Below are 27,295 nucleotides of genomic sequence, written 5' to 3' on the forward strand. Positions count from 1 at the left end.
CTAGTTAAATTTTATGCCTGAAAAATAGTCTATGCACAAAATATCACGTAAGTGATGGCCGTCTAAAGTCACAACAAGGTTTTGAACAACAACTGCCTAAAAAAACATAAAATAGCCAATATATTTTTCTCTTTTATTGCATTTTGAAATAAATATATACTTCATACAAAAAATCCATTTGCATATTCTTGATTCAACAAGAGGCGTATGGGCCGTAACGGTCATCTGACTAAGTACAATACTACACACAGATGAAGCTTGTATACAGTAGTAGAACAAATCTTTGGATAAAATACAAATGTCCAGAAATTGTGAACCATTCAGTAAATATTGATAATATTAATATATGACCACTGTGACTATGAAAGAAGGAAGGGGTGTTTCAACTTCACAAATCCTTTGGAAGTATTTCGTCAAGCAGATTTTATATCAGCTCTAAGCTTCTTAGTTATTGACAAGAGGTTAAATTTTGGTCTATTTGACCCCTGTAGCCTTGAATGAAGGTCATGGCCATTCATTTGAATTATGTTTGTAGTGTAGCCCTTCATCCTAACATACAATAATATGGTCTATGCTTCTTTGTTATTGATAAAAGGTTGATATGTTATCGCTAATTTAGTCCCTGTGGCATTGAATGAAGGTCAAAGTCATTCATTTGAACATACTTCAGGCCCAATATCGGTACCCCAAGTCTTTTGGTTGTTGAGCAGAGTTGATTGATTGAAAGGTTTTCGCACAACAACAAATGAAGCATAATGACTAAATGCATCAGAATTATTGCAGTAATGTACTTTTGTGACTGCACTACCCAATTTCAAATTCACATTTAGGGATTCTGCGATGTATGCCAAACCCACTGCTCTTCTACGGGTCACATACAGTATCACATTTTTTTTATTGTTTTTGCTAATCCACAAAAATGTACAATTTGTAATTCTTTACCAAAAGCTAAATTAATCTTCTGGATATTTCTTTCAAGTTGTAAGATTCATATAACTGGACTGGTCTTTCAAATTCAAGATGAAGATATTGAGCTGCTCTATTCAGATACTATGGTTTACATTTTGGACTGCTCTGCTAAAAGCCAGATTCAAATTTTGGACTCTCTACTTTTAAAATGACATTTCCAATGTGCTACTGAACAACACTACATGTGGGTACATCTCTGCATGTATTTAGCAGATCTCACAATCTTAATGCATTATCATGACACTATATGTAAACAAGCTACTGGTAATTTTGACTCAAAAGAACTACTTAGCCCACTTTTAATGAATTCCAGATCAATATAAGAAATGGTCCAGAGCATAAAAACTTAACAACCTAACAAGTAACAAGGTGAAGTCTCTATTAAACTTGTTCATTTGACTTTCTTTTTCTTGAATTTTTTCCGAACTCCTGTAGATTCTTCCGTGTCATCTTCATCATCTGCACGATTGGATCGCTTGCCTTTTCCTTTTTTATTGCTGGATTCACTAAGTTCCTGCAACAACATAAGCATCTCTTTCAGAATTTTTGTCATCGCATTTTCATAAACATGAGAATAAATAAAATATTTTAACTAGGGTATGAAAGCAAAGTTAAGATTGATTTAAAGGTGGATTCACTTCTTAAAACTCATTTATTGTAAACTACATTGTATATTTATTGATGTAAGAATACTGATGTAATTTATATATTGTGTGGTTTGGATAGAAAATCTTTTTAAAATCTCATAAACCTAGTGTATGTGGTTGCTGAACTTGTCATATTGTCTGGAAAGTGAATATATGAGAAGCAATTGCACTTGCAGTACCTACATTTGTTTATAAAACGTATGACTCGAGAGTAAATTTTACATACCATCCGTGCAAATCGCTGTGCCTCAGTGACACGCTCCATTAACTGCATGACCTCCTGATCCTCACGTGGATACAGCGGTAACTTCTTACCAATCAGATGTTCTATTCTCTGGTACAGTTCCACATCATATCTACAATGTAGAAGGAACTATTTCACTCACTACCTCACCTTTCACTGATTGATTGACCTTTTAATGTACTGATGTCAACAAAACCTCTCTATTTTGACATCTTATTGAAAGAATCTACCTGACATTCATATTCTTATGATGATAATTCCTTTGACCTTACTGATGCTTTCTCACAAAATAATACTTTATTTTTCCCATTAAAAAAAAGACCTAATAAATTTTCAATACTTATGTATCAACATAAACTATTGGCATACATGTATCTTAACACGTGGCCAAGAGGTCTTGTATCACTCACCTGGTTTGTTATGTCAAGAAATGCTCTGAATATAGGTTCAGTGTTTATTTCCACTTGCCCCAAGAGGGTCAGAGCCAAGATTTATACAAACTTGTTCCCCTTCCCTCAAGAATGTTTCTCGCCAAATTCAGTTACAATTCCTACATAAGTATTGATTTAAAAGAAATTATGACATAGATGCTTCACCATGACATAAACACACCAGCCCTTCAGTCATTCGACATATCAGATGTAAATGTCAAACAATCCAGAGTTTCATAATGCTTGAACTTGTGGTTGTGAAAGTGCATTCATAAAATAGTACATGATGGTATTAACTGATTGATCAGCCCTACATAATTGTGATCCAGGGGTTGGAGGATATTCTGTGCAACAAAGGTGATGTCCTTGCCCCACCATGTGGATGTAGACCCAGGGGTGGAAAATATTTGGAAACAAAGGTGATGTCGTTGCCCCACCATGTGGATGTAGACCCAGGGGTGGAAAATATTTGGAAACAAAGGTGATGTCGTTGCCCCACCATGTGGATGTAGACCCAGGGGTGGGGGATATTTAGAAACAAAGGGGTTGCCCTTGCCCCACCATGTGGATGTAGACCCAGGGGTGGGGGATATTTGGGAACAAAGGACCAAGGGGGAAAGTTGTAAACTGTGAAATAAAGGAGATGGTCGGTTTGCTCAAGAGGCTGGGAAGCACTTACTGTGATACAAATGTGATGGCTTTGCCCGATCGCCCTGCTCTAGCTGTTCGTCCAACCCTGTGGATATAGTCTTTGGAGTGGGTCGGGATGTCCAGGTTTATCACAACATCCACATGTGGAATATCCAGACCTCTGTAAGGCACAGAAAGGTGAGAAATTATTTAAAGTATTAATTATAGCAGGCATGACAAATTTTTAGGTCATCAGAGAAAAGCCTCAGTTGGCCTATTGGATTAACCTTTTGTCACATGTCCTCATAAACATTTTATACTGTCAACTTCTCAAAATTATGATGCCAAAAAATCAGCATCTCCTTTACAAGCAAGAGGCCTAGAGACCTGATATTGAGCTTGTAGCATGCTAGGTGTAAGACTGTAAGTTGTTAAAGACACTCTTAGGATGCCAGACAAAAAAGCAATTGTAATAGTTCAAATGAGAAGGCAATCTAAAATTGATCAGAAACATGATTTACAAATACAAAAATTTCATGGAAGTATAGGTGTCGCCTGCACAGCAGTTTAAAACATCACCAAAAAAAGTTATTAATAGCCAAGTTAAGTTATCAAGTCCCGTAACTCTTGCTAATATTTACAGATTTTGATCAGTGTAAAAACCATCTGAGATCTCATTCATATAAAGCAACAAACAAAATTTGGTTGAAATGGGATAATAAATACAAAAGTTATTGAGTGGAAACCAAGAAATTAACTGTTTTTATGATTTTAAAGCCCTGTAACTCTTTTTAATATTGACAGGTTTTGACCAGTATCGAAACTCATCCTAGATCATATTGACATCAAGCAATACACAACATTTGGTTACAATCGGATAATAAATATTTTAAGTTATCGTACGGAAACCAAGAAATTGTCTGTTTTGAAGAATTTAAAGTCCCGTAACTCTCGCTAATATTGACAGATTTTGACCAGTATTGAACCCGTCCGAGATCACAATAAATACTTAAGTTATCAAGCGGAAACCATGGATTTATCTGTTTTGACAATTTCAAAGTCCAATAACTCTTGCATATATTGACGGATTTGACCAGTAGCGAACCTACACAAGATCTCATTGATATAAAGCAATATACCAAGTTTGGTGAAATCGTACAATAAATACATAAGTTATTGCACAGAAACTGTTTTCAGGACACCGCTGCCACCATAGTGATACCAATGTGTCGCACTTGCATTGCAGTCGACACAATATATCACTACAAAAGTATCACTTAGTTAACAGTTTCATAATCACCTGCTTGCCACATCCGTTGCTATGAGGATTGAACGACTTTTACTTTTGAACTTGTTGAGTGCCCCCAACCTCTTTGCCTGAAGAAGAAAAAGTCAAGCTTTTATTAGTTACTGCCAGTAAAATACTGAAAAATACATATTGTATTGTCTAATAAACGCAGTATACAGTAAGAAAATAAAACATTTTCTTCAAGTGATTATAATATTTATTTGTGAAAAAGGACAAAATATCAAATTCAAATCAAGATTCAAAAGCCATGCCTTACGCTTTGCCCTAAAAATGTATCCTTTTACATAAAGAATGAATAGCTTCTCTCCCATAGATATATAAAATAGTATCATTTCTTTCCATGTGCCATAATATGTATTTGCCAATATTTCTATGAATTGATGCCAACGCTATATAATAATGATAGCATCATCACTAATGTTGTCTCCTACTGGTTGATGGGGTTAAAGGAAGGTTTAATCTTGAATTTGTGTTAATTATAACAAAGACAAAAGACAAAAAGTCTTAAATATCTATCATGGTCTGTGAGCAATAAAATACATTTGTAAATCAATCTAATTATGTTAAACTGTCCGATGTTGTACATGTACTGATCTTCCCAGCTTTTTTGGATCAGACATACCTGACTGAGCTGTCCATGTAGAGGGATTGCAGTCATACCGAGGTTACGCAGCATCAGAGCTACTCGCTGTGTGTTCGCACATGTACTACAGAAAACCATAAAGGAATTCCCAGCCAATTCATTCAAGATATATACCAAGTTCACATCCTGAAAGTAATCAATGTAAAGTGAAGGTAACAGTTGTATCCTCAGGTACTAATGCTTTATTTTAAAGAACCATCAAACAAAGATGGCAGTTACATACTCGGGAACAACATATTAAAATGACAAAAAGAGAACGGCCAAGCAACATTAACTTTTAATATTGAAATGGTACTATCCTATGGATTTCCTTTTTGAGGGAGGCAGTATATCATCCCTAGGTGAGGTGTGTGTATAGATGTTTTTGTGATATCACTATGAAGAAGGCCATAAAGATGATAACTAGAACTGTCACCAGAGTGGATGACTAATACCCCCACTGCAAACATTTAGTAATTACTCCATTAACAGAATATATTGCTGAACCCTATATAGTTTACTCAACTCCTCTTTATGTCAGGGTTCTGTGTACTAAATTTTATCAAAATCTGTCAAGTAGTTTAGGAGGAGTTCCCCGTACAAATTTGAGTCTACAGACAGACAGACAGACAGACAATCCGATTTCAGTATACTCTTCTTAACTTTGTTGCAGGGGATACCATTGCAAATATACCCCAGTCACCTAAACCTCTAAGTGAGGGGAACTTAAACATACCTTGTGTTTAGCTGGAATAAATATGTAGTACTGCATGAGTTTGTCGACTGTTTGATACTTTGAAGAGACTTCTACTTTGACAGGATCCTTCAGTGAGGCACGCTGTAATTTTGCAACCTGAATAAAAAAGATACAGACATAATTCTATGCTTTACTTGTTTTTCCTTTGTCAATGGTTTAAGTATTTGATAAGTGCACACAAAAACGTTTTTCCCATATGAACTTTAGTGAGAATCTGACCTAAATTTAAAACCATAAGTTTGAAATTTTTGAGGTCAAGAAGTATATCATTGTCCATATCATAACGTCATGATGGATATATGGTACTAGGGATATTTACACAAAAAGTTACACATAAACATAACAGGTAGATATGAAATAAGAACTCCCCGATATTGAATACACAACCAAGAAATTTTCTTTATACTCTCCTGTTTCACCTGGTATCACACCTACCTTCTTTGTCATGGTAGCGGAGTATAGATATGTCCTCCGTTCACGTGGTATCACTTTCAGTAATTTGTCCACCTAAATATTTAAAAGATTAAAATAAATTAAACTGTTAACAAAAGGAAAATTATTTCACTTTAAAATATGTCTTTCCTTTCAAACTAGTCACTGGCCCCTGTCTTTTAAATCAATTTGAGTATATATGTATAACAAATCCAAGAGGGCTTTCTTGCTCACCATTGACCAGTTCTTTCCCCTTTAGACAGCATAGGGAACTACATATCATGGATTAATATAGCTGTTTTTATTTTATGTACAGCAAAGTTCATATAGGACTTGTCAGGTTACCCTGAGAGAAACCATCAACCTAGCTACAGCACCTGGCGAATGTCACATGTAAGTGGTGGGATAGCCACAGCAGTCCCTAAACCATCTACAACTTCAAATTGTAAAATCAATGTGATTTTTTAGGCTGACCACATACATGTACCTGTTATGGTTGATTAAAAAACTGCATTCATGCATCATCAAAAACTGCTGATACAACGGTACAATACCTGACATAGAAATACTTCTTATTGTAAAAGTGACTTACCTCCTGTTCAAAGTCCATATTCAGTATTCTGTCAGCTTCATCCATCACCTACAGGAGTAAGGAAAGTTTATTGTCAACAGAGTTTTTTCATATTTTGTGAGGATAATCTTTCACCATAAATACCTTACTTTAATAAAATTACATTTGATTTTGTCCACAACTTTTCCTCTAAAGAACATTTAATACTTTCAAATACTGTAACTTTTTTTCTAAAGACAGAGTTCATCAATATCTACATTAACTGTTAAAATGATTTTTTTTTATCCATCCTGAGCTTTTTATTACTATCATAACAGTCTTCTTAAAAGGGCTCATTGCTCAAAAACAAACTTAAAGCATTGTTTTGAAATAAACAGAGCAGCATTTTTACCAGGTACTTGAGTGAGCGAAGATTAAATCCCTTTGTGTTTTCTAGGTGGTCCACTAATCTGCCAGGGGTAGCTGTAAATAAATGCACAATATATAAATAATAAATATATAAAATATAAACAATAAACAGTGTATTTAACACACCAAATGCAAAAATCAGTTTTTAAAGATATCTAAGTTGAAATCCTACAATTGAACTCCTTGATCTCATTATGGGCAATTAATCTATAAAACAGAGGGCAAAACTACTATATATACCTGGTATAGTAAGTGAAACCAAATGAAATTAAAATTTTGTAGGACAGACTATGCAATAAACTAAAGCAAGTGTCATTTCAGGTTTGGTCATGACTGTTAAAAAAATGTACATTATATCTAATTATTCTTTTCTTGTAAGAAGTTTTTGAGATTATTATAAATCGTGGTCATTTTGATTACTGTGGGTATCCTAGTTTTATCGTTAGCTTACCAATTATTATGTGAGGTTTCTTGGCCAACATGAGAGATTGTGTCATCATATCTATACCGCCGACTATGACAGCTGTGGAACAAATGACAATATGAAATAAAACCATTAAATTTTTAGCATCCTAATTATACTTTTAAAGGATGTAGACACAAATTTCTAATCAAATTAATATGATTTAAGATTTATCCATGATGTACAAAAAGCCTTTCTCCATATCCTTTGATAGAATAGAAGTCAGACCAATTCAAAACATACAACACAGACCAATTCAAAACATACAACACATACGAATTTTGAAGGACCCATAATAAAACAAAATTAAGGAAAGAACTATTAAACAGCAGTTACATAAGAAATATTGTTTACAACTTGTATTCAACCCGGTTCTTTTTTTTTATTCAATTCCTAACAAAGCTTATCATCTATGACAAATTTAATCAGAAATACATTTTACTAATACAGCTGTATTGTCACAAAGTTTTGCTGAAACAACACCAGTAGTTTAGAAGTAGTAGTTGGTCAACCGTTGTAGATGGACAGATCATTAATAATGAAAGTACCCAAATAATTCCACACTATAAGTAAGAATTACTGTATACTGATACAGTTTTCTACATACCACATTTGATACCAATAGTAGATCCAAGGGCCTCAAATTGTTCTGATATCTGAAAAGCCAGCTCCCTGGTGGGTGTCAGGATCAGTGCATAGAGACGCTGAGGGTTTTCTAGGAGAGATTGTAGGATGGGTAAAGCAAATGATCCGGTCTTTCCTGATCCGGTCTCCGCCAAGCCTATCACATCCTTCCCTGTCATAAAGGAACACAATTTCAAGATAAACAGTAATAAATCTTCCAAGTTATCTCAGTGTTTGAGTTACTTAAAATTAGAATACCAGTATAAATTGTAGAGTTTGGTTCCAACCAAGAAAATACTTAAAGATGCTCCACCGCAGACAGAGCATTAACGATACTCATCATTTGAACACTAATTAGTGTTCACGTAAGTATACATATATATATGTGACTATGTCTAATGAACATAAAAAATAATATAGTATAATTCATTGTGCTCCTGGTGCATGCGCATTCATTCCATATAGGAAATAGTGCCACAAATTTGTTTTGAGATGCAATTAATTATTTTTAATACTTTTATCTTGAAGTAAAATAATAAGCTCAAACTTTTCAATGGTGGTAATGGTGTAAAGTAAGTAACTTTTGTAACCTAAAAAAAATACAAAATCATCTGCTCCTGTTTTTATTAGAGAAAAAATACTATTTGTCAGCAGTGGAGCATCTTTAGTATTAAGCAATTTAGCCTTAACATGATTGATTGACTTCTTCTAGTCCAAACAAAATGCTTACCTTGAAGCGCTATAGGAATGGATTCCTTTTGAATCTTTGTTGGTGTTTTCCATTTCAAGAGTTCACACGCTTCACACAGTACATCAACAATACCCTGATAAAACAATTCAAATCTCAATCAAAAGTAAAACCTTACCTATGGTTAGTTGCCTTAGGTTTGCATGGGTTATTGATTTCATTCATTGTTATCAGTTAATTTTTTTGATAAAATAATTCAAATCTCAATTAAAAGTAAAATCTTGTTTATTAATGTTATGGTAAGTTGCCTTAGGTTTGCAAGGGTTATTGATTTCATTCCATGTGGTAGTTCATTTTTTTCCCTGTTACATTCTCAATGAATGATGTTGGCAACTTCTTTGTTTTCTACAGTTTCATTTCCTTTCTCTTTTCAGTACACAAAGAAGATTTACAATAAAGTTAATAATAACATGGTATTGCTTAAACATGTTGTCCTATGTATTTAAATTTGAATCAAATCACATAGAAATAATTTCAGTCCAATTATCATAGTACTGTAGTTATGTCAGTCACATTGTATTGAAATAAATGAAATGATATTTCAATTTAATCAAATTCAAATAAGTAGATAGATATAATGTTGATAATGTAATACATATGATAGAGAGAAAATGACAAGATGTGACAAAGTCGGCAAGTACATGTACCATATTCATCCAAATAAATACCCAGACAGCTTAAAATTGTAAAAATAAGGATGCATTTTATAAATTTGGCTTTTGTAAAATTATTGCACAAAGTAAGCCATAAATCAATTTGCAAAATAAAATAATGAAAGAAACAAACACAGTTTTCACGTTTTAAGTTTATACAAGAGAGCAACGATCAAGATTTAATCTTTTTGGCAGTTTTAATTTTTAATCACTGATTATCAGTTTTAATTGGTTTAGCAGAGAACATTAAGGGCCTGAATCACTCTCTCTCATCTGCTACACAGTGATTTTTGTACATTTTTTTGTATATACAATGTACTTAAGATTAAATATGATATTCCCAAGCCGCATGTTCATTAATAAAATGAGAACACCTGAATTCAAAATGTTTTAAAATGCTCCCCAATGAATTCTTTTGCAGAAAGAACATATAGGTACTACATAGAGTGCAGATCAAACCAGCCAACACAAAGCGAACTCATATGGATGTCTCAGTAACAAAATCAATTAATGTAAAATTTGTAAATCGTCCATTACAATGTATGTAGAGTTGAAAAACTTTCTCAGTAAACCAGAAACTGAAAGTCCAAACAAGATTCCATGTTGTGCAAGACCATATTCAAAGTTACACTCACGTGTAATTACAAAATATACACTTGACTTTGAATAATCCATAATGAAAACATCAGTGAAAGGTAAACCTTTTAATGTAATTGTTAACTGAGTCTTACATTTACATTTTTTTATCCTATATCTGAACTTAAAAGCCATTTCATGTGACAGAATTGTTCTACTCTACATGAATATAGTGGACCCTCGATAATCCGGACACCTTCATTCCCAGCATAAACCGTCTGGATTACGGATTTTCCGGACTGCCAAATTATGTGTTCGTAGTCAATTAAATTGTCATGTACGAGTTACTCCCCTTGACCTTGTAATCGATTATAGGTTTTTATGTAATATACATGTATTGTAATAAATACTTTGTTTGTTATGTTTTATATAAGTTCTTTTCATATTATTACGTTAAGAACATTAAATAAATGTATTTGTTTTTAAAACACGAAACCGAAAACAATTATTAAATGTAAACTATTTGTGGTATAATATATATAAATGATAAGAATTTTAGAGTTTGAAATTTGGACTAATATATAATTATCTAAATTTACATGTGCGGCTTTCAAGTAAATATGTTATATTGTGTAGGTCAAGCACCTGTGTTTCATATTTACAATAGTATATGTACGTACATGTAAAGTTTATTGGAAACCTACTTTTGTTAGGGTCATTGTATAACTACTAATTACATAGCCATGTTATTAATTATGATACATGATAAGTTCTAATGAGTAACCATGTTTCCCTATATAGATGTAATACAGCAACTACGTTGGTATCAACTGTTCCAGGTAATGGCTTTCATACCCAAATATTGACATACCGGGTATGTTATCCCGATGTACTGCTATATTAACTCGCCAATCATGACTCCAATAAACGTATCGTACCATCTACTCAATCTGCGCTGGAGTTATACATTTCCACAACAATTAATCAACATACACTGTCACAACCACGAGGTTTTCAACATTACATATCAGGGCTTTTTTCCAGCCTGATTCAAGTCTTAAATTTCTCAAAATCAAAGTTTCTTGAAGACTTTCCAAAAACATGAATCATGAAAAAGAAAAACAGACTTATACGGATATTGGGCATTTAAACATATAAACATGTCAACCTGGGATTCGATAATGACCATCAGAATAGGCCAAGTTCTAAATGCAACGTTGACATTACAGTTTTTCTACCACGTTCAGATTAATGTTCGGAACGGATACGAATCAAATAACAATAATTACCAATGACTTAAATGTCACGTTTTCTTCTGATCCTTCGTTTTCTTCCATGTGCTCTTGTGTTTCCTCCATGCTGCTTTCAGTGTCACTGCAATGCTTCGCTTTGCTCTTCTTTCAAATCAAACATTCTACTGATTCAGTAATTGTTGTGCTATTCGTCATATATGCGCTTAATAATTATACGGAATACACGAATAATAGAAAATTATTATCATATTAAATTTAATATTAATTTATATGTTTTCGATAAACATTTTATTTTAATTTTAAATTCAATTCTGAAATAATATTGTAATATATCTTAACCCTAAATATACCAAAACACTTTATGCTATTGCGTTCCGCTAATATATGATTTTGTAAAATGGTAATTTACCTTACAATATGGCGAAGCATCATCCAGATTTGATATTTTGTAGAAAGCAACCTGGTGTTGGTGCGTATATTAAGACTTTATTTCGATATTTTACTACTTCAAATGATTCTTACGATGAAATTTAGGGTTAAAAAGTACTGATGATTCCGTTTGAATTTATCATGGCCCAATAATTGATTTGTTTTGAATAGTTTGTTAAAAGATGAATAGAAAAGGTGCAACGAAACGTCTGACATACGTTTTGCGGTGTAACGCTAACGTTACATATACATCTTACGTTATACGTTGCTGTTAACTCGCTTCTGGGAAATCATCTAATGTTTAAACGTCCCATGTTCATTATTTTAATATTTTCACTCATAATGTACTAACACAGTTGAAGTATGTCTATTCAAGTGAATTGCAATTTTTAAAGTACTCATCATAAATATTTTGTCATTACAGCCATTGGGAGACTATGTGAGAAATGTGAGTATTACATTTTGATTTGCAACTATTTTAGCACGGTCTTGTCCCGAAGCTGACTAATCTTAGCATTAGTAGATCTATACTATATGATATGTGTAGCACTCCTAGCAGGAGTAGCAGAAGACACTATCACAAAATTCATTTAAATTTGACTTCTATCTGTATATACAAATTACTGCACTGTAAATAGTTAATTATCATACATCCAAGACAATGAACAAGCACTCAATCTTGCAGAAGTCTTCATCTGTCATCAAGTAGGGACTTAAGTTATTGGTAGAAATTAAATTCAAACAACAGGGCTCATACAGCCCCACTACAAATATGAGTAATATATTTTCCGCTTGTTTTATTCCTAGGTGACGGGAAGTGTGTAATCTGTGACTCCTATGTACGGCCCTGTACACTAGTGAGGATATGTGATGAGTGTAACTATGGCTCGTACCAGGGCCGCTGTGTGATCTGTGGGGGGCCCGGAGTCTCCGACGCCTACTACTGCAAAGAGTGTACAATAATGGAAAAAGATGTAAGTGGGATTCTCCTAATATAATCATTGTGTTATGTTGTTCCTTTATCATATGTTCTGTAAATTTCTTGAATATGTCGGTTTCAAGATCCTAAAAAGACAGGGGTAAAGTAAAATGTAACATTGATTTGTTCCACCTGCTGTTGATTGTGGCATCATATTTTTTATGTGTTTTTTGTGACGTCGTACGCAACAAAAGGAGGGACTACTCAACAGAAAATCATATTTTACCCATTTTGTTTTGGAATCTCGAAACACCTGTATTCAACTTGCTAACTTGAAATGTAGTTATGAAAGTCATTTCCTACTAGATATTTGAAGGATACTTGATCTACTATTCTATAGTCATTTTTGAAGAAAGTTATTTCATGATCAGGTTTAGTGAAAGGGAGCAGGGAGGCTATACTAAAAGGGAAGTCAAGTAATTTATTGGTCAAAGATATCTTTTGCCAAATTAAACATTATTATCTGAGCTCACACTAAGTTTCTTAGCAAAAGTTGCAAAAGTGATTTTTTTCTCTTTAGCAAATACAAATTTCATTTAGCAAATTGTGCATTCACAGCATTTCATAATGAAAAACTTTATGTTACTAAGAAGCATCAAATAAATATTTTATGCATCAATTGAAAAGTACACACATACAAAAGATCTTGATCATTCATTAAACCATACTGTCCACGTGATTGGATATTGGGTGTGTGAAGAAAAACTTAGCATTTTTTTTGCGAATTAGGATGAATTTATTTTAGCAATTAGACAGATCAATTTGTTAATAACGAAAATCCGAACCAAGATTATGGAAAGAAATGCCAGTAGAACTTTTAATATAAAGGGAAGTAACTCTTCCACCTGTACCTACAGAGAAGTCAATAATTGTATTTGTAAATGTTTGCCACTAAACAGAATATTACCCCACTGCCAAACTGATCATATATATATACATTGTATATCCACAAATCAAGATGTATGACAGTATGACATCCACCAATTATAGCTACATTCTTGTTAATGCAGTTATTTTACTTCTACATTCTTATTTGACTTTTACCACTATTAACTTTCACAATACTTTAATTTTTCAGAGAGATGGATGTCCAAAGATTGTCAACTTGGGAAGTGCAAAAACAGACTTGTTCTATGAAAGAAAGAAATATGGGTTCAAGAAAAGATGATAACTGGTGAAGAGAAGTGTGAGAATGGTGGACTTGTCTTTGTTGTATATATTTGAATGTCTTTGACCTATCATGAAACATTAAATCAATTTCATTTATCAACATTGAAATTTTTTCATTCCTTCTTATACACTTGTGATGTACATGTATCTCAAAAGTAGTGATGGGCAATCAGTTTGAAATCATATTGATGATCACTTTGAAATCTGAAGTCATAAACAGATCCATAATCGATTAAATAATCAGTTTCTAGCAAATATTTTTTTTGGACGTAAAATTTTGCTGTTGTTACAATTTTCAGTGTTATTTTCTTTGGATTTTGAATATTTACACAAAACTTTAAAGTCTTAATTAATCAATGAATTCATATAATTTATTTTTTTTCTGCTGAAAAAAGAGATAACCATTCAATAGCAACCAAGTAACGATTGAAAAGATATGTATCTGTTGAAATTATACAGTGGAGCTCGGTTAATACAAACTCGAAGGGACCGAGATAAAACTTCGAGTTATCCGAGTGTTCGAATTAAGCGAGTTCTCAAATAAGTCTACTGACGAGAGCACCTGTTTTTTATATCCTGTCGCCATTTCAGTCGGGGTAATGTTAATGTACAAGTAATGAACATGCACTGCAGCTTTACAATTGATTATCGCTAATGATAATTGATACAATATGACTTAGGTTCATTGCTAAACATTAAACAGTTTTTCCATGCCTTTGTAGTTGTAAGCGTCTTTTGAAATGCCGTTTTACAGCATATTTATGAAAAAGAAATTGCCATTCTTGGTGTCCAAAATATCTCGTTTCGAGTTATACGCATATTTTATGTATGATTTAGGTCATTCGGACCAAAGATTTACTTCGTATTATCCGAGTTTTTCGAGTTTTCCTAATTCGAGTTTTCCGAGTTTGTTCAACAAAGATAAAAATGGAATTCGGCCGGGAACAGCAAAGTATTTCGTATTAAGCTGGGTTGTCGTATTATCCAAGTACGTATCAAGTAAGTTCCACTATATGTAGAAAATAAATCTACAACATGCATAGTACCTATTTGATTAGTGATCAGTGATTATAGATTTTCATTATCGGAAAGGGCATGCCAACTGATTATCAATTATAATCAATAATCAGCCTACCACTACTCAAAAGTAAAAAAAAAAAAAACATATTTATCGGGTATTTATTTTTAAAGCAAAGCATGGTTTGTAATATAAACACTCAAAATATCGACCAGCTCAGCCTCAGATACTTTACCATAGAGTATCTCTACCAGGCAGCCTTGGATGCTTAACTCAGCATATCTACCAGACCAGCCTCCGGTACATACCTGTGTATATTTACTACCAGGCAGCCTGAAGTACTTATCTTGAAATATCTCAAAAGTAAATTAAAAAAACCTTTTTTTTTTAATATTCAAAGCAAAGCATAGTTTGGAATATAAACACTCAGAATATCTACCAGCCAAGCCTCAGGTACTTACCTCAGGAGATCTACCAGGCAGCGTAAGATACTTACCTTAGAACATCTACCAGGCCAGCCTCAGGTGCTTACCTCAGAATATCTACTAACCCAGCCCCGAGTACTTACCTCAGAATATCTACCAAGGCCAGCCTCAGGTGCTTACCTCAGAATATCTACCAAGGCCAGCCTCAGGTGCTTACCTCAGAATATATATTGGACAAGCCCAAATACTTACCTTAGAATATCTACCAGCCCAGCCTTTGGTGCTTACCTCATAATATCTACTGGACAAGCCTCCGTGTTTACTCAGAATATCTACCAGCCCAGCCTCAGGTACTTTCCATAAAATATTTATCAGGCCAGCCTCAGGTGCTTATCTCAGAATATCTACCAGGCCAGCCTCAGGTGCTTACCTTAGAATATCAACTGGACGATCCTCAGTACTTACTCAGAATATCAACCAACTCAGCCTCAGCTGCTTACCTCATAATATCTACCAAGACAACCCTAGAATATTTCTACCAGGCCAGCCTCAGGTATTTACCTCAAAATATCTACTGGACAAGCCTCCGTGTTTACTCAGAATATCTACCAGCCCAGCCTCAGGTCCTTACTTTATGATTAAGATGTCCTTACTTTAGAATATCTACCAGCCCAGCCTCGGGTCCTTACTGTAGAATATCTACCAACCCTACCTCGGGTTCTTACCTCAGAATTCCTACCAACCCAGCTTCAGGTACTTACCTCAGAATATCTACCAGGACAACCTGATGTGCTTACCTCAGAAAATCTACCAGGCCAGTCTCAGGTCCCTACCTCACAATATTTACCAGGCCAGCCCCAGGTGCTTACTTCAGAATATCTACCAGGACAACCTCGGGTGCTTACCATAGAATATTTACTGGACAAGCCTCGGGTACTTACCTCAGAATATCTACCGGGACAACCTGATGTGCTTACCTCAGAAAATCTACCAGGCCGGTCTCAGGTCCCTACCTCACAATATTTAGCAGGCCAGCATCAGGTGCTTACTTCAGAATATCTACCAGGACAACCTCGGGTGCTTACCATAGAATATTTACTGGACAAGCCTCGGGTACTTACATCAGAATATCTACCGGGACAACCTGATGTGCTTACCTCAGAAAGTCTACCAGGCCGGTCTCAGGTCCCTTCCTCACAATATTTACCAGGCAGCCTCAGGTACTTGCCTTTGAATATCTACTGAACAAGCCCCAGTCCTTACCTCAGAATATCTAACAGGCCAACCTGAGGTATTTACCTCGGAATATCTGCCAGGCAGCCTCAGATGCTTACCTCAGAATATCTACCAGACAGCCTCAGGTACTTACCTCAGAATATCTACCAGGCAGCCTCAGGTGCTTACCCCAGAATATTTACAAGCCCAGCCTCAAATACCTTTGATTCTCCCCATTGATGACTTCTATGTATACAGTGAGATTGTTTATCCTTCATTGTGCTCCATCCGTCGGCGTGCGAAATGCAAAGTCATAAATATTTCATTCAAAAGAATTCTCCTGGACAACGGAAAGGATCACAGGAATTATAGTTCCATAGATACTATAAATGTAGAAATTCATGCCAGGTCCATGTGGAAAGGACTAGGGAACACATATTGGGCCTGTAAATATGCTGGAATGTTTGTTAAAACGAATGGCCTTGACCTTTATTCAAGCTCACGGGGGTCAAAAAGGCATTTTTAAACGACTTGTCAATAACTATGAGGCCCAGTGACCTGATATTAGGCATGTAGCATGCCGAAATGAAGGACTATCTAGTTTATTCATATGAATGACCCGACTCGGGGACTATATCTCACCAGACAACACTATAGGAGAACAGTTCCCTCTGGAAAGGGCCATAATAGAATATTAGTGTTTAATCATTTTAAACCGACGTTAAGGTTGTATTCTTTTGAGGTTTCAGTCCCGTTGAAGTCTCGTTTCGACATAGATCAAAGAAGTTATAAGATTTTCAAATAAAATTTATCAATATCTGTAGGAAATTACCAGTTGCAAATTTTTATCAAAAAATTACATTTCTAGTTTAAGTAGATTTTTTTTTATATGGGGATTTTAAGAAATGGCCCATTTGGCGGCAATTTTGAAATTGTGTCTTTTATCACTTTGAGTAGAGCCACAGTTTTACCATTTTTTACTGAAATTGTTTTTACTTAAATCATCACTGCGCCAGTATTTTTAGCTGTATCGAGGTAATTTTTGCTGTAAATCTTTACTGGGTTCGTGGTAATTAAAGTATTGAGCATTAATGTGTGATATAATAAACTTTTGTCTCTTTATTTTTACATTTAATGGTAATTTGAGCACAATTATTTTTTACTCGAAAATACTGAAAAATAACAAATATTCAAATGTGGCAAAAAAGTAAGCACACGAACCCCCCATTTTTCTGCCTGATTTAGAAAGAACAACCCTTTCCCTGTTGATATGCAAAATATTAACAAAAGTTAAATACCAGAACTTTTTCTTTAAAGAGCTAAATTTGGCAAAAATGGCTGAAAATGGTGCATTTTGAAGCTCAAAATTAAGGGGTAGGGGTGGCATATGTTGTTATTCTGAGAAAAAAATGTAAGTCTTATTGATCAAAACTGGTATATTTTTAAAGAAGACTACTAGAAAATAATTTCTACAAACATCCACACATATCAAACACCTCATTCGGAAATTATGGCTTTAATCTATTGTGTATATGATCAAAACGACAAAATTCCCATAAAATCCAATATTTTGTCAATTAGGTATCTTTGAGTGACAATAGCTCAAAAAAGAGCATACGGACATATGTTTTTTCTTCTATTTTCTTTTATGGCATGAACTCCTATTTCCAAAAATCTATATGAGAAAAAAAGTTTAATACAAGAAAATTTTGACTTCTCAGAGGAGTACACCCTTAACAATTTAAAGTGGTTGAACCAACGTTGGCTAAACGTCGTGCATTTACTTTATCTTCAAGAGAAAAACGCCGACGTTTTCCAACGTCGGCGAAACGCAAGAAATCCGACTGCGACCTAGCCGACTGAAAATGACGTCGGACCAACGTAACTCTGCTAGCTGGGGCATTGAGTTTGGTTGTCCCCCTAATTATCAAGGATTTATAAGTGGCTTATAAATCCTTTTTATAAGTGGCTTATGAATCCTTGTAATTATATACAATAATTTACTTACCTGTAGACATTGAAAGAAAATGTCTATTGAACTATTTCTCCATTCAAAACAGGTATTCAAAGATAATCATAGCTAAAATTTGTAAGTAAGGTTAGCCGTGATTTAAATAACACCCTTGGACATGCAACTGTATGATTTATCGTAAATTGACTACATGTTGACAGTGATTTCGGCAAAAAAACCCATAAAATAGCTGGATTGTGTATAATCGCAGGCTATTTTATGGTTTGTTGCCGAAATCACTGTCAACATACAGTCAATTTACTATAAATCATACAGTTAATCGCAAGATAATTTTACATTTTTTGAAATTCAAAAGTGATGATTCATAGAATGCAACTGAATTAATTAGTTTAAGATATGATGTAGCTAATATCATACAGTTCGTATGGATAATCTTTTAATATATTCTTAGTGGTTTACACCAAAATATCTGAATAAAATAATACGTTATGCATGCATTACATACGGCTCATGTATTTTAATCCTCTACGAACTTAACATTAATTAAGACTATTTTGTAATATTACATGCTTCATTTAATCGATCAAATTTGCAAACGAGTAACCGTTCTGCTTGAGAGACTTTGTTCTATAACCTACTTCATGGACTACCCAGGTTAAAGAGAAAGTAAATATGACTAATGTTCTATTTCGAGAAGTTGGGAATTCCCTGTCGCTGAACAGTCGCCATCTTTACAAAGAGACCCATGCTTGAATGTGCATATACTCTGTGGCAGACACTACCTTGTAAGTAACGACTAAGTTGATAGAAATCCTCTTTGTCAATGTGTAGTACACAGTCCAGATTTTATTGCATGCATGTTGCAAACAAAATACTGAAGTGTTAATGACGGCAACATAGGCTTTCTGTTTCGAAACCATCCACCTGAATACAGATATAGGCACTGAGATAGACACAAGATATCAATTTAAAACAGCAAACTGGCTTGTTAAGATACGTTTAATATACAAAAAGTCTTCCTAAACGATCAATTTAAAACAGTTCAGAGTTCAGTAAGGCAACTCTTAGTTATTATTTAAAGTCAAACAGTCAAAGAGAATGTAAATACAACAGATGGACGAGAGTTGGATTTCATTTTCTTGACGTTGAAATTATACGTATTAAAATCTATGTTCTACAATTAAAACACATTATGTGCTACATAACTTCCCAAGTGACATTTCTGTTATAATATGTAACAATCCGGTTTGTGACCTTTTGATATACGGAATCTCCAAACACGTTATATTGATCTAAATAGAAATTTCTATTTCAGAGGCATTTTGTTATGTTATGCTATTTAACAAGGGATCCCAGAGGGATCTTGGTGACCACCAAATAATGTTCTATTTATTTACTATTGAAAGAGGGAGCATTTCTCTGCTTTTCAAAACATCAACAAAATCCAAGATGGCGGTCTGTCGGCCATCTTGTTGCCTATTTGGTCCCAAAATGCAATATGCACAACTAGGGTCCTATAGGTGAACCTACATATGGAATTTGAGAAAGATCCCTTCAGTACATTCTGAGACCGATCGGTCCCAAAATACAAAATGCACAACTAGGGGCCTAGTGAATCCTACTTAACAAATCTGAAAAAAAATCTCTTTAGCACTTTCCGGGAAATAGCGGTAACAAGAATTGTTAACGGACGGACGGGCGGACGACGGACCACATACGAAAGGCGATTTGAATAGCCCACCATCTGATGGTGGTGTGCTAAATAGCCCACCATCTGATGGTGGTGTGCTAAAAAGCAAATAGACGTGTCACGCTCCCATTGAGAAATATGCATCCTGTTGGTTATCTGTTGCCCAATTGGTTCCTAGTGCAATATGCAGAACTAGGGCTCTAGGGAAACCTACATATGAAATTTGAGAAAGATCCCTTCAGTACAATCTAAGAAATAGCAGTAACAAAATCTAACTATTATACACAAGTCACTAAAGAATAAGCTTCTTTTCAAAATACTTTAATTATAATTCATATACATACATAAGTACACTGAAAATAGTAATGGTCCATGTTGTGTTGTTTTTTCTCTGTTTCTGTATATTGTAACGATGTTCCTGTGGTAACATTCATAGATGCATACATACATTTCAAGGTCTAAATTGAAAAAATGAAAACATTTGATCAGTAGCCCAATATATAAGCAATGTTACGGTAATTGATTATCTTGTATTTTCCTGATACATTGACATAAATAGTTGATATTAGACCAAATTTAATCTTTACTTATTCCTGTCATAGCTACAAGTATGTAAATTCCAATAAGAATTGTCCTTTGTATGTACTGTACTCGTTGTTATTGTACTGTGAATTGTATTATTATGTTGAAAACTAATAACAAAAACTTATAAGAAAAAAAAATCCAATATGGTGGTTGGTTGGCCATCTTGTTGACCGATCTTATGCACAACTAGGGCCCTTATCTATGGAATCCTACATGTGAAATTTGAGAAAGACACCCTCAGTAATTTCTGAGAAATAACGGTAACAACTTTAACTATCAAAATCCAAGATGTCTGTCTGGCTGCCATCTTGATGACCGATCGGTCCCAAAATGCAATATGCACAAAAAATGCCCAAGTGAAACCTACATATCAAATTTGAAAAATATTTCTTCAGTACTTTCTGAGAAATAGCGATAACAAGTATTGTTAACGGACGGACGAACCACCTATGAAAGGCGATTCGAATAGCCCGCCATCTGATGATGGTTGGCTTAAAAGCAATTGGATGGGTCCCGCTCCCATTGAGAAATATGCTTGTGCCTTAAAATGACGACATGTGAACACATCCCTTATAATGTATTGTATATTCACATAAATTCTTTCGTAACAAATATCTACAATCTCCAGTTCAACATTTAAATTCCAACAATTACCTGTTCAACAATACAATATCTGTGCCTCATGGCACCCGTCCTCTTCAATCTGTTAAACGCCCTATAATAAAAGCAACCAGGTTAAGTCAATATCATGTAGTGTGTATATTTAGGTCATTTAACCTGAACGGTCAGGATGACCTATAGTCATCGTGCTTCGTCTATTGCCGTCCACCGTCCGTAAACTTTTCATTAAAACGACTCCTAAATAACCGATAGGCCCAGGGTCAAATAAGCTAAAATCTTGAAACAATAACTTTTCAATATTGGGCATGTAGCATGGTGGCATAAAGTGCTACCAAGTTTATTCATTTGAGATGAATTGGTACCAAGTGAAATTGAATGACCTTGATATTTATGAAATGGGCGATTTGTGAATAAGTGAGATGCATAGAAACCTGATATTGGGATGAAGGACTACCAAGATTGTTCAAAGTTATGACCTTCGCGTTTATTCAAGGTCACAGGGGCCAAAAAGGCTAAAGTCCTTAAACCACTACTTGTCAGAAATTAAAAGACCTCGAGACCAGACATTGGGCCTCCTGTCGAAGTCTCTGAGACGTCAACTAACTGTAGATGGAAATCTCCGAACAATGTCTTAGCAAGTTTAAAGCCTCATAAATTATTCTAAAATTAGACATTGAGCATGTTTGATGAAGTATTTCAAGTTTGTTTACTTACTTGATAAAATGTATCATAAACTGGCGATTTCATCTAGTAAAGTTCTTTAATATACAATGTCTTAATTGTTTGCAAAAAAAAAAAAAAAAAAAAAAAAAAAATGAGCGTTTTTAGCTTATTGCGTGTTTTGTGTTTTATCATTTTTTATCACTGTATACTGTATGCTGTAAAGTATAACTAGATGACCGTTAAGGCCCATTGGGTATCTTGTCTCAGTCGTTATACGACTAATTGGATACTAACATGTTTTGGGTGTAAAAAAAAACTGCTCTGAATACAGGATACTAATTGAGATGAAGATTGATACTGTAACTTTCTGTTTAATACAGAAAACATATTCCGGTATTTCCATTGGTATTATTTGGTAACATTATTTCATTGACTCCCCCTATTCATTTATTCGTTTCCTCTTGATTTTTGTTGATGTCTGGGTTTTTTAAAAATTTCTTTTGGTCTCTTTTTTCTACTTCACTTGGTTTCTCAGCTATACAATCTAATTCATGTAACCAATTTTCTTTTTATATAGGTTTGTAAGAAGCCATTGTCTACACTCACACACAAGAGAGACACATATCTGTCCTCATAAGAACTTCAAAGGATAATCATTGAATAAGTTAACACAGTTTCTTTTTACCATGGCCACGAATAACGACCAATCGATGTTTTGCGCACAATTTCCAATCAGAGCCAAAGGAAACTCCAGATGCGCCAGCCATAGAGACAATGATGTAATTTTCCTGTGTCAAGAGTGTAAGATGCTGATTTGCACAACTTGCTCCATAACTATACACAAATCCCATATTGACACTTTTGTTGAGTTATCAAGAATTAAAGTACAACACACAGCCTTCCTGCAGGATTTTGTTAACGAGACAGATAACGTAAATATTCCAAAACTCAATCAACTAATTATCTCAGAGCAAAATGAACTTTCACAATGCAAACCGAAATATGGAAAACTCCGAGAAAAGATAAAAGAAGAAAACGAAGAGTGTAAGTTACAGCTCGATCGAATAGCTGAAGAACACCTAGCGCTGTGCGACAGGATGGAGATAGCTTCCACACAACTGATTCAGACACGCATCACAGACATGGAGGAGAGGATGGAAACTTTGAAGAAACTTTCATCGGAGAGTAAACAAACTCTTCAGGCAGGGTCTGCTGTACTGGTGTACGACTCGGTATCTGAAATCCAAGAAATGGAATTGGATATTCCACAAGCAAGAGACAAAGGTATCGCGGAGTTTACTCCAGGTAATGACAGACGAAGTCTGCTGAAGCAAGCCACTGGGTCTATGACAGTTCCTGATGAACTTTTCCTTATTACAACTGCAACTCATAGTATTTCTAATAAAGGTTTTGTTGTAAAGACAAAGCGGCCCACATATACAGACCAAATATCAACTGAAACCGTCGGATACAGACTTCATGACAAACCAGAAGTTATTTCGAAGTTTGTCTACCCGGATACCATGACAACAATCTGTCCTACGACTGATGGATGTGCATGGCTTTGTGATCGTTTTAACGGCAATGTAGTTCTCGTCAACAACAAGGGCAAAGTCATGCAGAAGATAGAACGGACAGATAAAAGGATTGATGATATCAGTCTTCACCCAACTACAGGTCGCTTGTGGTCCTGTGGTGTAGGAAGTGAAACTATTTATGAAATATCAGCATCAAATAACCTTGTTCCAATGTTCAACACATCTGGAGGTCTCCCCACGAGCATCTGTCTCACAAAAGAAGGTAGGGTGGTAGTTGGTGTAGGTTGTGAAAAGGGATACAAGATCGAAATGTACACGGTAGATGGCAGGGTGTTACACACAGTCTTGGATGGTGTATCCGGGCCCGGGTTGGTCGTATCTATAGCTCACTGTCCCGTGACAGGTAACGTAGCCATAGTTGGTAACAACGACTACAAAGACAACAAGCTTTATATCACAGTGCACGATCCAACTCTACAGCAGTTGTTTACTTATCACGGGGAACGAATGCAGTCACCAGATGAGTCTACAGTAGCATTCGATCCAGTCACAGTCGTATACGACAGTAAGGGGAATATCGTAGTTAATGATAGGTCGAGGAAAACGATCGAACTGGTCAGCGGAGAAGGAAAGCACATCAAAACATTGGTGACAAATAAGGGAGCAGTAGGAGAAATAGGCATCCAGAAAGACGACGTTCTTTGGTCACACTTAAAGATAGGGAAGTGGGGAGTTAAGCTATTTAAGTACTACTGTGATTAAGTGGAAGGTGCTTGGCTGATAGGAAGCAATGCTGTAATTAGCTGGGATCATAAAGGGATTGGATTTCGTTTTTATGTTAACCATGCTTGTATGGAGCAATTCCTCTAAGAATATATTCTATGGGGCGCGTTAGCTCACACTCACACGACTTTTTATTTATATTTTATGCAATAAAATCGTCATTTGAAAGTGACGTAAGTATTCAATAAAAGTCGGTCAAAAGTGGGAGGAGCTTACTCATTTGGTCAGCGAATGGTGACGCTTCGCGTAAGGTAGAATTATTCATCCGCGACGACAAAAAAGTTCAATATTTTAGTGTAAAATAAACATGACAAAAAAGTAAATTTCAGAGATAATTTTATTTAATCAGATCAGAACTTTAAAAATATATTTAATTTTGCTAAAAGTTAATATATAGCGTAATAACATAAAGAATTTGTACACGGCCACATGTGTGAACTCGGTGACCGTTATATTGTGCAGCGAGGCGAAGCTGACGCACGCTTACACACTTTAGTTTGCCGAAGTTGGCAAAACACCGATTTTCAAGTAGCTCAATGTGTTTGAGATGTCGTCTGACTTGACGGTATTACATCCTTGGGAGCCATGTGATTATATAATCTACGCTTAGATCCATATCGCCATCGATAGATGAAACAAATTCACTTGTGTTCGATGGATACAATGTATTTGTGGTGACGCGGAACTGTCAACACGTGGATTATTAGCGGTGCATGTTTTATAATACACATGATTAAATACTCAAAGAACAAAGACAAGATGATTTGTTTATAACTGACCTCTATCAGAGGGTCTCACACCCGTCCACCCCAAAGGCTCGATCGTAGGACGAACATAGGCACAGAGGTAATGTTTACATTTGACACCCATCATTATTAACAAAAATGAAAGCATGTCGCCCCGGTCGGGATATTTTTCCGTTTCTGTATACAATTGTTAATTTAAAAATTGTTTGAATCATATATAAATATGAAACATGTATTTATTGTTTACATTTTTCCAAAATTCTATGAAAAACAACAATATACACGTAATGTTGCATCAAAATGTAAACAAAGCCATGTGTTTGTTTAAAAAAAGTAGTCCTTTTACGTTGCATAGAACATTTTCATACGCAAGTTCAAAGTTCAATGTTACCATGCAGTTATGGTAAACAAAATCGGCTAGTACTTGCGTATAGTGAACAAGCCTAGCAAGTGTAAATATAGCTCTTTGAGCGTTGATGACTTGGAGATAATGTGGCCTTACTGGAAGGAGTAATACATTTGGCTGTGTAGTTATAGAAGTGCTTCTGTAATCAGAGTTTTTGGCGAAATACGTGATATGGGGTTTTGCTCAGTGATAAGAAAATATAACAAACAGATGATTGAAGTGCTACTGTAACTAGACTGACTCTGTAAGACAGACAAAAACGCATAAAATGAAATGTTGAATTGCCTACACACGAGAGCTTGAAGTGCTACTAATTATAAACTAATAAACTATTATGGACGGGTGATGGTCGACATGCTCTAAATATGTAGAGACATACATTTACAGTATATAAAATTTACTCCAAGTGCTTGAAGCCAAGACTTTAACACCAGAAGATATACCAGTAGTGTAATTAAGCGTAAATTCTTCTTTAATCGACACTGTTTCTCAAGTATATCTTAACTGTTTTCCTGAGAACTATTTCAAAGCCATTATAAATATAACCTGGCGATCCAATACTGTATAACATGACATTTTCATTGTGTCGAATTGTTTGTTGTTTTCGGGCTTGTCATGTAACTACGTAATGAATCGAGTGCTCTAAATCAGGAAAGACAGTACTCATAAATTTTATTGTTATACGTACTTATACTGAAAATTGTTTCACAAATCTGATATTACCACCAATAACCGATTTACGCATCGTCGTAATTGTTGTACATGCGGAAGAGAAGACGACAACGCGTGAAAGATGGGTGGTCACCAAAGGGCACTCGCCCCAGTGAAATGATGTTCTTTGTTTATTTATTTTCTTGCCATGTCATGTATTTCAACTAATCGCAGATACTGTTAAAATCATAAAATATATCTTTTTATTATTATATGTCTGTGTCTTGATAAAGAGCGGATTGCCTTCAAAAAAATACAAGGTTATTTCAAAATAGTTCACATTGTATTATATTCACATAATATTACTTCTTTGCCCTTATCCTGCTTATATATGAGTTACTATGCTGTATTGATCTACTTTGCAGTCCGTGTCTACTGATATCCACTAGGAATCACTCCGCATACCCTGGTGACTGTAATATACAAATGTATATATATTACGGTCATCAAAGATGGATACCGGCGAAATCGATAAGTTTCGGTTTTTGGCTGATTTTGGTGGTTTTAAATGACGTTGATTTTTTTTCATTGTTGTTCGTTTGAAGGGTTTATCCTGTTGTATCTGAAAGTCATATTGGTTTGCCCTGAAAGCGTATGATTTTAACGTAGAGGCACTAGAAAAATATCTCCGATATTACTGTAATATATATTACGGTCACCAGTGCGTGAACAGTAGCAATGGGATGGTCTGTTCTCTATAACATGTATCTATTACATTGATTAAGTACTTATTCGTGTGATTGTAAAACTATCGTTACCGAATTTCTAATAAACAGTGCGTGGAATTTTATTGATTTGTATTTTGTCAATCTAATGTATGTATTCATATATCGTATTTGCTAAAAGAAACTTTTATAGAGGTTATTATATAGCTCAATGTCAGTTGTGTTGGACAGGAAGAGACTTAAATTATTCTGAAATAAATAAGTATTGAAAATACGTAACTGTCATTATACCGAAGTTTTTTTAAAAGCTCAAAATCAATTAATGAAGGCCCAACTTCATTA

General features: G+C 34.8%; 3 protein-coding genes across 3 annotated transcripts; 2 read left to right on the forward strand and 1 right to left on the reverse strand.

The window, feature by feature from the left end:
- Positions 1-119: 119 nt before the first annotated feature.
- Positions 120-11,520, reverse strand: LOC138323188 (probable ATP-dependent RNA helicase DDX47). Its single transcript, XM_069267601.1, has 13 exons — positions 11,374-11,520; positions 8,838-8,931; positions 8,091-8,279; positions 7,472-7,543; positions 7,004-7,074; positions 6,634-6,681; positions 6,045-6,116; positions 5,589-5,705; positions 4,853-4,999; positions 4,222-4,298; positions 2,971-3,102; positions 1,843-1,972; positions 120-1,483 (listed from the first exon to the last, which is right to left on the reverse strand). The coding sequence occupies exons 1-13, from the start codon at positions 11,440-11,442 to the stop codon at positions 1,361-1,363; spliced, it is 1,341 nt and encodes a 446-aa protein (XP_069123702.1). The 5' UTR covers positions 11,443-11,520; the 3' UTR covers positions 120-1,360.
- A 164-nt stretch (positions 11,521-11,684) lies between these two features.
- Positions 11,685-14,015, forward strand: LOC138323189 (PHD finger-like domain-containing protein 5A). The gene is made up of 4 exons (XM_069267602.1): positions 11,685-11,806; positions 12,191-12,214; positions 12,574-12,740; positions 13,824-14,015. Exons 1-4 carry the CDS (start codon positions 11,755-11,757, stop codon positions 13,911-13,913), a joined length of 333 nt encoding a protein of 110 aa, XP_069123703.1. The 5' UTR covers positions 11,685-11,754; the 3' UTR covers positions 13,914-14,015.
- A 5,230-nt stretch (positions 14,016-19,245) lies between these two features.
- On the forward strand, positions 19,246-27,078 carry LOC138323190 (uncharacterized). The gene is made up of 2 exons (XM_069267603.1): positions 19,246-19,330; positions 22,682-27,078. Exon 2 carries the CDS (start codon positions 22,791-22,793, stop codon positions 24,402-24,404), a length of 1,614 nt encoding a protein of 537 aa, XP_069123704.1. The 5' UTR covers positions 19,246-19,330; positions 22,682-22,790; the 3' UTR covers positions 24,405-27,078.
- The last annotated feature ends 217 nt before the right edge of the window (positions 27,079-27,295 follow it).

Source organism: Argopecten irradians, chromosome 5, assembly GCF_041381155.1.
Source record: "Argopecten irradians isolate NY chromosome 5, Ai_NY, whole genome shotgun sequence".
NCBI classification, from domain to species: Eukaryota; Metazoa; Mollusca; class Bivalvia; order Pectinida; family Pectinidae; genus Argopecten; species Argopecten irradians.

Coding starts and splice junctions, on each gene's coding strand:
- LOC138323188 (XM_069267601.1), bottom strand. CDS start 11,442: ATGGAGGAAACACAAGAGCACATGGAAGAAAACGAAGGATCAGAAGAA. Junction 6,117..6,633: donor ATATGGACTTTGAACAGGAG/GTAAGTCACTTT, acceptor TTAAATATTTAG/GTGGACAAATTACTGAAAGT. Junction 3,103..4,221: donor GCAACGGATGTGGCAAGCAG/GTGATTATGAAA, acceptor TGTGCCTTACAG/AGGTCTGGATATTCCACATG.
- LOC138323189 (XM_069267602.1), top strand. CDS start 11,755: ATGGCGAAGCATCATCCAGATTTGATATTTTGTAGAAAGCAACCTGGT. Junction 11,807..12,190: donor TAGAAAGCAACCTGGTGTTG/GTGCGTATATTA, acceptor TTGTCATTACAG/CCATTGGGAGACTATGTGAG. Junction 12,741..13,823: donor GTACAATAATGGAAAAAGAT/GTAAGTGGGATT, acceptor TTAATTTTTCAG/AGAGATGGATGTCCAAAGAT.
- LOC138323190 (XM_069267603.1), top strand. CDS start 22,791: ATGGCCACGAATAACGACCAATCGATGTTTTGCGCACAATTTCCAATC.